We start from the raw sequence: 13,608 nt of genomic DNA on the forward strand, positions 1-13,608 counted from the left end.
AAAGTTGCCATTTATTCCTATGTTCCCTGGCATTTTAATAGAAATGAGTGCTGTATTTTTTCAAAGAATTTTTCTGCATCTATTGAGATAATTACATAGTGTTTTTGGCTTTGTTATTTATATTGTCAACCATGCTGAAAGTTTTCCTAATTTTGAACCAGTCCTGCATTCATGGTATAAATCCTACCTGATCGTAGTGTATGATTGTCATGATAGAGTGCTATTATCTCCTTGGTAGTGTTTTATTTAAAATTTGTATATTAATATTCATTAAAGAAATTACTTTCTCATTTTCTTTCTCTGTTTCTAGCTTTTCCTGGCTTGGGTATCAGCACCATAGTTATAGTTATATATAGAATTTGGTGGAACTCCTCCTGGTATTTCCAATTATTTATATAATTTGGGGACAATCCTTTAAATATTGGGTGGAATTCACTTGTGAATCTACCTAATCTCAGAAATTTTAGGGAGTTCATTGATAATTTGTTCAATTTCTTTTTCTAAAAAGGGACTAATCTCTTAATTTAGGCAAATTTATATTTTTTGTAAATATTTATCCATTTCACCTAGATTATCAGATTAGTTGACAATTAGGCAATTGTCCTAATAATCCTAATAATTGCTTTTATTTCCTCTCTATTGGTAGGGAATTTACCCCTTTCATTTTTGATACTGTTAACTTGATTTTCTTTTAATTTTTTGAAATCAGATTAACCAATGAATTATAAATTTTATTGTTTTTCCCCCAAAAAAAACCAATTTTTAGTTTTCTGTATTAACTCAATTGTTTACTTATTATTTTGTTTAAATTTCCAGTTTGGTGTCAATTTGAGATTTTTAATTTGTTCTTTGTCCAGATTTCTTAGTTGCATGCCCAATTCATTGATTCCCTTCCCCCCCCCCAATTAGGTTGATGTAAGCATTTAAAGATAAAAAATTTTCCCTAAGTACCATTCTATCAGTATCCCATAAATTTTGGTATATTGTTTCATTGTCATCATTCTCTTTAATAAAATTGATGTTTTTATGATTTGTTCTTTGATCCTCTTATTCTTTAGGATCAGATTAATTTTCAGTGACTTTTACTATCCTTTATTGAATATAATTTTTATTGTTCTATGATCTGAAAAGTTGCTTTTAATACTTCTGCTTTTTTTAAATTTAGTTATGAAGTTTTTATGCTTTAATACATGGTCAATTTTTGTGTAAGTGCCATGTACCACTAAGAACTATAGTACATTCCTTTGTATTCCCATTTAGTTTCTCCAAAAGTCTGTCATATTTAACTTTTCTAAAATTTTGTAAATCTCATTAACGTCTTTCTTGTGTGTGTGTGTGTGTGTGTGTGTGTGTGTGTGTGTGTGTGTGGTTTATTTTTGTTGTTGTTAGATTTACCTAGGTCTAAGTGGAGAAAATTGTAGTCACCCATTAGTATAAAAAGAGTTTCTTTAGCTTCAGGATTCCTTTTCACCTAAAACATTTTTACATGACCTCAGCCATATAGGTATATGAAATAGGCACACAGTCAAACATATACTGATAATAAATCATAATTTTATGACATCCACATTCAGTTACACAACTCCACATGGGGTCAAAACTCAGTTTAGACTTTGGTCTATGGTACCTTTTTTGCAAGATTTAGTTGCTTCCTTATCTATTTTTGCTTTTGCGATGTCTGAAATCATTGCTAGCTGTGATTGTTTTTGTTGTTATTGTCATTTTTAACTTCAATTGAAACATAATAGTAGCTCCTGTTCTAGCCCCTAACCTTTATTCCATATATGTCTCTCTGCTTCAAAAATATTTCTTGTAAATAGCATATTGTAGGATTCTGATTCTTGGTCTGTTATTTAGATTTAGGTATACAATGGTATTTAACATTTTCTTTTTAATATCCTTTAATTGTAACCACTGGTCAGGGACACAAAATGTCTGCCTCAGAATGGATCTGAAACAATTTTCTGTATTGATCCTGAACTAGGACTGTTCAGTAATAGAATACCTGAAGTTGTCTTACTCCAAATGTGTGCTTTTGTAGTTGACTTTTAGCTCAATGAACTTTTTTAAAATAATAGTCTTATTCATGTATACTTATTTTGTATTTAATTTATACTCTAACATATTTAACATGTATTGGTCATCCTGCCATATAGGGGAGGGGGTGGGGGAATGGGGGGAAAAGTGGAACAAAAGGTTTGGCAATTGTCAATGCTGTAAAATTATCCATGCACATAACTTGTAAATAAAAAGCTATTAAAATTAAAAAAAGAAGTCATATTCAAGATGACAATACCACCTAAACTAATCTATTTATTTAGCTCTATGCCACTCAAACTCCCAAAAAAACTATTTTAATGGCCTAGAAAAATTAACAACAAAGTTCATATGGAAAAACAAAAGGTCAAGAATTTCAAGGGAATTAATGAAAAAAAAATCAAATGAAGGTGGCCTAGCTGTACCAGATCTAAAATTATATTATAAAGCAGCAGTTACCAAAACCATTTGGTATTAGCTAAGAAATAGACTAGTTGATCAGTGGAATAGGTTAGGTTCAAAGGACAAAACAGCCAATAACTTTAATAATCTAGTGTTTGATAAACCCATAGACCTCAGTTTTTCTGATAAGAACTCATTGTTTGACAAAAATTGCTGGGAAAATTGGAAATTAGTATGGCAGAAACTAGGCATGACCCACCCTTAACACAATACACCAAGATAAGATTCATGACCTAGGCATAAAGAATGAGATTATAAATAACTTAGAAGAACATAGGATAGTTTACCTCTCAGACCTGTGGAAGAAGAAGGAATTTATGACCAAAGAAGAACTAGAGATCATTATTGATCACAAAATAGAAAATTTTGACTATATCAAATTGAAAAGTTTTTGTACAAACAAAACTAATGCAGACAAGATTAGAAGGGAAGTAATAAACTGGGAAACCATTTTTACAGTCAAAGGTTCTGATAAAGGCCTCATTTCCAAAATATAGAGAGAATTGACTCTAATTTATAAGAAATCGAGCCATTCTCCAATTGATAAATGGTCAAAGGATATGAAGAAACAATTCTCAGATGAAGAAATTGAAACTATTTCTAGCCATATGAAAAGATGCTACAAATCATTATTAATCAGAGAAATGCAAATTAAGACAACTCAGACTGACAACACCTGTCAGACTGGCTAGAATGACAGGGAAGAATAATGCGGAATGTTGGAGGGGATGTGGGAAAGCTGGGACACTGATATATTGTTGGTGGACTTGTGAATATATCCAACCATTCTGGAGAGCAATTTGGAACTATGCTGAAAAAGTTATCAAACTGTGCATACCCTTTGATCCAGCAGTGTTACTACTGGGCTTATATCCCACAGAGATCATAAAGAAGGGAAAGGGACCTGTATGTGCAAGAATGTTTGTGGCAGCCCTCTTTGTAGTGGCCAGAAACTGGAAACTGAATGGATGCCCATCAATTAGAGAATGGCTGAATAAATTATGGTATATGAATATTATGGAATATTATTGTTCAGTAAGAAATGACCAGCAAGATGATTTCAGAAAGGCCTGGAGAGACTTACGTGAACTGATGCTGAGTGAAATGAGCAGGACCAGGAGATCATTATATACTTCAACAGCAGGACTATATGATGATCAATTCTGATGGATGTGGCCATCTTCAACAATGAGAGGAACCAAATCAGTTCCAATAGAGCAGTAATGAATTGAACCAGCTACACCCAGCGAAAGAACTCTGGGAGATGACTATGAACCACTACATAGAATTCCTAATCCCTCTATTTTTGTCTACCTGCATTTTTGATTTTCTTCACAGGCTAATTGTACATTATTTCAAAGTCCGACTCTTTTTATACAGCAAAATAACTGTTTGGGCATGTATACATATATTGTATTTAACTTATACTTCAACATATTTAACATGTATTGGTCAACCTGCCATCTGGGGGAGAGGGTGGGGGAAAGGAAGGGAAAAGTTGGAACAAAAGGTTTGGCAATTGTCAATGCTGAAAAATTACCCATGCATATATTTGTAAATAAAAAGCTATAATAATAATAATAATAAAAGAATAGTCTTATTCACTTAACAGAATTCTTGGTTCTATACCCACACAATTTAATTATGCACAATTTAGTTGTGCAAACTCTAGGTACAAAATGCAGTATAGCAGTGCCATCTAGTGGTCTGAAACACTTATTAGCTATGTAACCTTAAGAGTGACTTAACCTTGTTTGCTTCAGTTAAATTATCTATAAAATAATCTAGAGAAGAAAATAGTGAACCCCTCCAATACCTTTAGCAAGAAAACTCCAAATTGAGTCATTAAGAGTTAGACACAATTGAAAAATTACTGAAATTACTGAAAAACAAAAATTATTCTTAAATTTTCTTACTTTGATCTGTTTTCCAGGTTAGTTGTATTTTTTGCATTTTAAAGGTTTTTTTTAACTTTGATTATTTTTTCTGTTTCATGCAATTATTAACTTCCATGCACCCAATTCTAATTTTCAGGGAGTTACTTTCTTCAGCAAAATTTTATATTTATTTTTCCAAGTTTAATTCTCTTTTTCATATTTTTCTTCCCTAGCTCTTTTCTCTTTTTCCATTTTTCCTCTTAATATTCTGTTTTTTAACAAATCATTTTAGCTCCTTTTTCAGCTATTCTAGGATTCCTATTGGACATGAGTCCAAGTTATGATTTTCTTTTTGATTTTGCTTATAGACATTTTCTAGTCATTCTCTTCTTTTGTGTTTGTCTTAAATACCTTTATTACCATAATAGCTTTTTATTATAGGTCTCTTTTTTTGTTAGTTTACTCATTCTTCTAGCCTACTTGTTGACTTGGGACTTTATGTTAATGCTGTGCTCTGCACTCACCTGGGTTTGGGGAGAAGTGATGTTTAGTCTGAACTTCTTTTCTCATATCTTTTTGTTGCTTTCACAGCTGGAGGTTGAGCCTAAAATATTTCATGGCTTTCAAAATAACATGATCCAGTGGGAGGTCTATTCACTTCCTTCCTCATCTAAGTTCTGTATAATTCCGATTTCTATCCCAATTTGCCTTTATCCATTTGGTTTTTTATTGGAAGTTTCTTATACTTGGATCCAGTTATTCTTGGCCCACTAGAAGCATCCAAACTGTTTTTCCCCTTTGATCTAGAACATTGTACTCTGCTCCTGAGATCCAAGCTACATAGTTATCATTTGCTTCCTAGAATTTGTTCCAAATATCATTGCTTGGGATTGTTTCTTTTCTTCCTAGATCTGTGACCTAGTGCTCTTATATTCAACTCTTGCTCAGGGATCTTCTGGGATCTTTGCCTCATGCCCTGTTTGAATATTCTCTCAGTATTTTGGGACTAGAATACTCTCTGTGATCTATCATCGCACCATCCTCATGGCACAACCATCCTAACCCTAAGCCATCTTGCAATGAAAAATGACTTACTGACACTTCTTCCTGATCATAATTACATCTGGTGCATCTGTAGGTTGTGGTCAAGAATATGGGGGGAAGAAAGCTAGAATCTTTTGTTTCCTCTAGCTTTGTCATATTTGTTTTGTCATATTTATTTTTAAAAGATTTTCCTTAATAATTAAATAGGAAAAAAATCCCTAGGGCACAGCAATATCAAACATAAACAAATGCTGCAGAAAGTTCTATATTTGAAAGAAATATATGATTTCATACCACCAATCACTCTCTTAATTGATCAATCTTGGTCAATAAACATTTAAGTATCTGCTCTGTGCCAGTCAACAGAACCTATTTAGTGTCTACTATGTCACAGGCACTATGTTAAGCATTTGGGGATACATTGAAAGACAAAAAAACAGTCCATGTCCTTGAGGAATTTGTAGTTCAATGGGGAAGATAACATGCAAACAGCTATATACGACAAGCTTTATACAAGATAAATAGAAAATAATCAAGAAAAGGAAGACAATAGAATTTTGAGGAATTGGGGAAAGATTCCAGGAGATGGGATATAAAATGAAACTCAAAGAGAGTGAGAAAATTCAGCAAGAAGAGATAAGAAGGGAAAATATTCCAGACATTCCAGAAATGGATAGAATCTAGATCAGGAGTCCTCAAACTACAGCCCGCAGGCCAGATGCAGCAGCTGAGGACATTTATCCCTCTCACCTAGGGCTATGAAGTTTCTTTATTTAAAGGCCCACAGAGCAAAGTTTTGTTTTTACTGTGGTCTGACCCTCCAACAGTCTGAGGGACAGTGAACTGACCCCTTATTTTAAAAGTTTGAGGACCCCTGAGAGAATAGAATATTTTGTTCTAGTAATAACAAGGAAGCCAGTGAAGTGGAAAGGCAGGGGGTAAAGTTATGAAGGTCTTTTAATGCCAAACAGGATTTTATAGTTGATCTTAGAAGTAATAGGCAGCCACAATATTGAAGGGGTGTGGGAGTATACCATGGCCAAACCTACATTTTAGGAATATCACTTTTATGGCTAAATGGAAGATGGACAAATAAACCATCATCAAACTTTTTCAATAGACCAAGCATGAGATTATGAGAACCTGTATCAAGTTGATAGAAATACCAGATTGTAAGAAAAGGTAACATGTGAGACATGTTTTAAAGCTAAAATTGACAGAACTTGGCAACAAATTGGATTGTAGTGAGAGAGTTAGAAGTTGAGGTTCTCATTTCACAGCTTTCAGATTGGCTAAGATGAAAAGAAAAGTCAATAATAAATGCTGGAGGATATGTGGGAAAATTGCAACACTGATGCATTGTTGGTGAAGCTGTGAAATGATCCAGTCTTTCTGGAGAATGATTTGGAACTATGCCCAAAGACCTATAAAACTGTGCATACCCTTTGGTCCAGCAATATCTCTACTGAATCTGTATCCCAAAGAGATCATAAAGAAGAGAAAAGGACTCACATGGGCAAAAATGTTTGTAGCAACCCTTTTTGAAGTGGCAAGGAACTGACATTAAGTGAATGCCCATCAGTTGGAGAATGGTTGAATAAGTTATGATATATGGATGTAATGGAATATTATTGTTTTATAAGAAATGTCAAGCAGGCTGATTTCAGAACAACCTGGAAAGACGTACATGAACTGAGGCAGAGTGAAGTGAGTAGGATCAAGAGATCATTGTACACAGTAACAACAAGATTATGTGATGATCACCTGTGATGGACTTGGCTCTTTTCAACAATGAGGTGATTCAAAGCAATTTCAGTAGACTTGTGATGAAAAGAGCCATTCATATCCAGAGAGAGAGAACTATGGAGACTGAATGTAGATCAAAGCATAGTATTTTCACTTTTTTAATGTTGGTGGTGGTTTGCTTGAGTTTTTCTCAATTTTTTTCTTTCATATTATTTCCTCTGATTTTTCTTGTGCAGCATGACAAATATGGAAATATGTTTAGAAGAATTGCACATGTTTAACCTATATTGGATGCTTGTTGTGTATGGGAGGGGTTGGAAAGGAGGGAGAGAGAAAAATGTGGAAAACAAGATTTTGCAAGGGTGAATGTTGAAAATTATCTTTGCATGTATTTGGAAAAATAAAAGTTATTTTTAAAGGAGTTGAGGTACTGAGCCTGAGTGACTGATACAATGATTGTTCAGCAGTAATAGAGAACTTTGGAAGGAGGGGAGTATGTAGGGGAAACTATAGAGTTCAGTTTTGTACATGTTGAGTTCAAGATGTCTACAGGACATTTAATTCAAGATATTTAATATACACACTTTTCATGATTTGTTCTGGTCCTCACTATTCACCATCTAAGGACCAACTTCCTCATAGCCCTCATCAAATATAGCTGGGCCAGCAGAAGACTTAGGAAGGGAATGTAATGACTTTATTCTTAAACTTAGACTCTTAAAAAAAAAAGCTCCAATAAGCTAGTCTCTGAATATCCCATTAGTGCCAACCACCACAGAATCACAATAACCTTTGTGTTCCTTTTTAGTAACCACTCAATGACATCAATAATTCACATTATTACATTTCTTTAATGTTTGAAAACCCATCTTAACAACATTCCAATGAGTTTGACCTAACAAGTATTATCCTTATTTTAGGACTGTTGAAATTACAGTATAGAGAGATTAAATGTGCTACCAAATGTTTTATGAAAAATTTGAACCCAGAACTCCTGAATCTTAGATCTAGCATTCTAGAACTACACTACACTGCCTTTTATGCTTGATATTTGGTCATCTGACTTCCACCTGAATATCTTGTGCAGCAGCCCATTCCATTTTTGCAGTTCTATTTGTTATGTTCTTCCTTATATTAATCCAGTTCATCTAGCCACTCTCAAAGTCACCTAAGCCTACTATTTTAATATATAAAATAATGTTAATATTTAATGCAAAGCCTCCAAACATCTAAAAGAATAGATCCTAGTATATTTGTTACTCTAAATGATTTTTCTAAAATTTGATGTGTACATGTCACACACAGCCTAACTCACAACTATAATTGCTCCCATTTTTTCCAGGATTAAATATAATTTTCTCTGTTCAGCATTTAAAAACACATTCTATGCCCTTTCCTATGCACAGTGTTCTCTCCCTCCTCACCTCTGTATGCCAGATTTTTTTGGCCTCTTTTAAGAATTACCTCAAATTTTCTACACACTGACTTCCTTCCAAGATCAATCAGTGAGAATTTATTAAGCATCTTGTGTCCTGGGTATGCCAAGTCCTGGATATGCAAAAAAAAAAATCAAAACAGACCATGTTTTCAAGGAATTCACAATCTACAGGAAGAGTCATCACACAAACAATTAAGTCCAAATAAGCTATATGCTTATTTGGGAAATAGAGAAAATTAGGAGATGGATTAGCTTGTTCAAGGAAACAGGAGGCCAGTGTCTTGAAATCACCAAGTATAAAGAGGTCATAAGGGGAGAATAAGATAGAAGAAGATTGGAAAGGTCAGAGGAGGGGATTATAAAGGGCTTTGAATAACATATTTATCATTTCCTTCATCATAATCAATCTTAGGGTAAAATACTCTTTCTTGCCCCCAGTTCCAGCACCTCTTTATGCTATTTTCCAATATTGGTATTTAAGCTCCTTAAGAGTAAATATTTGCATCCCTAGCTCTTGATACAGTGCCTGACATAGATAGTGCTAAATAAATGATATCTATCAGTTAGTATCTACCTATATATCTATCTAGTCATTCTGTTGATCAAAGACATGAAAATAAGTGTGGAAAAAGTTAATCATGTAGGGTTATAGTGGACAGCTTCAAGTCATTGAATGAAATGAAATGATGCTATACAGGAAATTTGTTAGGATTAGTTGAGGAGATTCAGGCTTGTCCTAAGAAGAGGTTTGTATAATATAAAAAACCAATTCAGATTCAGCATTTGCATGGAAGATCAGATTGTATAAAAGAGCAATCAAGTCTCTCAATCCCTTGATAGAAAATTGCTTGGGGAAGGGGATGAGTGAGAGAGAAGGTAAGAGCATCAAAAAACTTCCCACTTACATCCTAGCAGTGTCCCCAGAACAATAATAGCTAGCATCCATTTCTATAGTACTATAGACCCTAAGAAAATGAAACATATTGAGGAAAGACAGCTTCAGGACTACAAGGAACTAAACAGAAAACTATACCATGCCTAAGTTGAATTTCACAACAATAGTAGAAAAGTTGAAAAGAAATTCCAATGATCAGGAGTTGTATTTTGTGCCATATATCTTTGATTTGTTTTGTATTAAATCTTCTTATTGTATTATCTTAGTAAATACCTATTTCTCAAAACTAATTAAGCCTGATTGGCTGACTTCAAATCACAAGCACAATAGTTTTAGAAAATCTCTCCCAAATCCTGAAGGTTTTGAAGGGAAAAGTATTAGCTGATCAGTAGGGACCCAACCTATTAGTGTTGGGGGGGAAGGGGTGATTAGTGCTATAGGGCTCCAGGTGAATCCTAGAACTTGCGCCATTTAAATTTAAATTAAACATTATTAAATGCTATGTGAAGAGTACTTAAAAGAAGTTCTAGAAATATAAAAACAAAGTAAAACAAGGTAGTATAATGGATAGAGTAAAGGCCCTAGAGTCAGAAGACATGAATTCAAATGTGGCCTCAGATATCCATTATATGCATGATACTGGACAAATCACTAAACTTTGTCTCAATTTCTTAATTTGTCAATTGAAGATAATATCACTTCTTGGGGAGTAGCACAGTGCCTAGCAGATAGTAAGTATTTATTTAATATGTGCTGGTCAATGACTTATATTCAAGGAATTTGTATTTTACTGATAAGGAGACTAGGGAGAGAAAGGATAAATTTGCACACAGTAAGTATAAATATAAAGTGAATATAAAAGAATGTTAACAGGGATAATCCAATAATAACTGGAAGAATAAAAGAAACTATTCATAGGAGCTATATTGAGCTGAACATTGAAGGAGGATAGATTCTGAATGGCAAAGGAAGGGAATGTTGTACATTCCAGATATGGGAAATAGTTAGTACAAATTAATGGAGATAGATGATAACAATATCAAATTCAGGGAACAACATGAACATACAGTTTATCTGGAAAATAAAGTCTATGAGCATATAAAATAGCTTAATTAGATATTCCTTCTCCTTTCCAAACACATAATACATGAAAATGCCTAAACAATTCCAATAGACTCAGGATGGAAAAATGCCATATGCATCCAGAAAAAGAACTATAGAGACTGAATATGAATTGAAGCATATTATTTTCACCCTTTTTTGTTTTTTTTTTCTTTCTCATGTTTTTTCCCTTTTTGTCTGATTTTTCTTGTACAACATGACAAGATATATATTAAATATATACATATTTAAACCTACAAAAGATTGCTTGTTGTCATGAGAAGTAGGGAGGTAAGAAAAGGAGAGAGAAAAATTTGGGACACAAAGTCTTACCAAAATGAATGTTGAAAACTATCTCCACATGTATTTGGAAAAATAAAATGTTATTGAAGAAAAAAATAAAATAATTCCTCTTAAAAAAAAAACCAAAAGAACATATCTTGCATTCTTTTTTTTCAGACTTCTATCTCATGCTTTATAGTATAGTAGCCTTACAGAGCATCTGGCCCTATAAATAGTACATCACAATTAAGGACTATATAATTTTGTTCAAAAACTTCATCAGTGGCAGAGCTGGGTAGAAACTAAATGTCCTAGGTGCAAGTCAAACTATGTTTCTGGATTTTCATCTTTCTCTAATTAATTCAACAAGATGCATATGTTAAGTGGAGTTTATGAATCATCCATGTCTAAATAATGAGAAGTTAATTAATACTACCAAATTTTTATAAGATTAAAAGATATTATCTCAAACTCACAGTTTTGCCCATAAAACAAATCTATTTATGCTACTACTCTATATATCTGTTTTTCCTTACAAGGATTTATTTGTTAATTACATTCATCTTTCATTCACATATTCATCGTAACAAACAGAGGAAGGTTATATAATAGAGCTTAGACAATCTTTTTTAAGCAGTTTGTAAATTTATTTATCATTTAACCACCCCTAATCTACCATTTCACAAAATAATACAATAGCTTAGGGAGTAGGTTTAAAAAATAATTTTAAGACAAGTATATTTTGCCCTAAGCTGCCCAGTATTTACATTGGTTAGCTGATAAAGGTTTTATTTTCTTTTTTTCAGGTACCATGATCAACAAGATGTCACTAGCAATTTCCTTGGAGCAATGTGGTTGATTTCAATAACTTTTCTTTCCATTGGTTATGGTGACATGGTACCTAATACGTATTGTGGAAAAGGAGTCTGTTTACTTACTGGAATTATGGTAAGTGACATTTCCCTCTCTCCACTTTCTTTAAACTCTGTTTTAATTCAGTACCCTTAAGAATATACTTAGGTTTTTTAAAATGGGCCAAGTCACTTCAAATTAATTTTCTAGTTTCTTCCTTACAGATAACTAACATAAATTTGTCCTTTTTGTCCATCTCATTTTTTTCTTTTCAATTGTTCACTTCATGGAATTCCTTTAATGTAAAACATATTGTAAATAGTTTCTACATCAGTCTATACATTGTCACTTCTTTTTAGGGCCAGGATACATTATAGTTAACTGAGAAGTTTTTAAGAAAAAAATTTAAAGCACAAAATCTTACTAAATTTTAAGCAAACTGTTCAGTTGTTGTGCTAACATGAGATGCTACATGGGACAATATAGTTGACTGATATTTTTATCATAAACAGCTTTACATTTCTAAACACATAAAGCATTTAATACTTTGTAATATTTATTTTTAGTTGTCCTAAGTCTTTTAGGTAGCTGGTTTTCTGTATCCAAGTTCATTTAATCTTTGCCTTTTATGGAGTTTATTTAGTACATATCATCATCATAAATCTTATTTTTTTCTTCTTAGGTTACTAAGTATGATAATGAATGGGAATTGTGAACTCTTTAGGTTCTGGGAATTACAGAGGGACCTGTAGTATGGGGTTTTTTAAGTCAAACCTAAATATAATTACATTCAATTACAAGATTACCAATGACAACTCAGGGCCTTAATTATTAGTCCTAATTGTAAAACATATGTAATTTCTGTCACAATCTATTGGTATTTGCATGGTTAAGCCAACCTACTTTCAGTACTGTTGTGAAATTATTTGTCCTATTTGATTTATATGGCAGCTTATTTCTTACATTTCTTACATTCTTACATGTTTAACATGGCATCATTTCCTTTGTTTTCCAAATACAGAATGAGGTAATAATGTTGATAATTATAACATTTATATAAAAGTCTTTCTAAAAAGTCACATAACAAGTTATTGTTTATTTAAATGCCTCACAATTATAAGATATTTTCTACCAGCTTTCTAATTAGAAGGTTCGTTTGGGTTCTTTATGGAAAAGTTTTTCTCTGACTTTGAATCTTATGGGCTGATGGAGTGACTTTTGTATTGTTGGATAAAAGCTAAATCCAACATTATTCTTTCTTGCCTACTAGCTATACATTATCTTTCCTTGACTTTTCCTCATCCCAAATCCAATTATCTTCCAACAATTCCATTTCCTTTCTCAACATCACATATTTCTGATTTTGATGTATTTGACTCTATTGTCAATTCTTATTTTAGAATACAACTTTAAAAATTGAAATCTATGAACATCATCATGTAAATTTTTATTAAATGCTTGTCACATATGTAGAATAGTATAATAATAAATTCTGATTAAGTTGTACAAACTAAGAGAATCATTAAACATAAAAAGATATTTGAAAAGCAATGCAGCTCCTACTTTCTAAATTTATATTCTCAAATTCCATTTTTACACTATATAAATTATCCTCCACTTCCCATCCCACACTCCTTTCCTGCTCAAAGACTTTTGTCTAATTGATATCTAATTGTCTATTACTTACCTAGAATAAATCTATGAGAAGAGCTTTACTTGGTTTGTGGAAAATTCCACTCATTTTTTGTGAATGGTACAATTTATATTAGGACCTATTGGACTATTTCTATAAAATTGACTAGATAATTTATCTGATGCTGCACCACAAAATAGAAGCGTCAAGGTGGTGATCCTAGGATGATATTCATTAATTC

At 32.7% G+C, this 13,608-nt stretch overlaps 1 protein-coding gene across 3 annotated transcripts in view; it reads left to right on the forward strand.

The window, feature by feature from the left end:
• Window positions 1–13,608, forward strand: part of KCNN2 (potassium calcium-activated channel subfamily N member 2) — a 165,914-nt gene that overhangs the window by 103,653 nt on the left and 48,653 nt on the right. For all 3 annotated transcript variants that reach the window (XM_031968455.1, XM_031968442.1, XM_012541133.3), the window contains exon 5: window positions 11,689–11,830. In XM_031968455.1, coding sequence (XP_031824315.1) covers window positions 11,689–11,830 — 142 coding nt within the window. The remainder of the gene's footprint in view (window positions 1–11,688; window positions 11,831–13,608) is intronic.

This window comes from Sarcophilus harrisii, chromosome 1 (genome assembly GCF_902635505.1).
Source record: "Sarcophilus harrisii chromosome 1, mSarHar1.11, whole genome shotgun sequence".
In the NCBI taxonomy this organism is placed as follows: domain Eukaryota; kingdom Metazoa; phylum Chordata; class Mammalia; order Dasyuromorphia; family Dasyuridae; genus Sarcophilus; species Sarcophilus harrisii.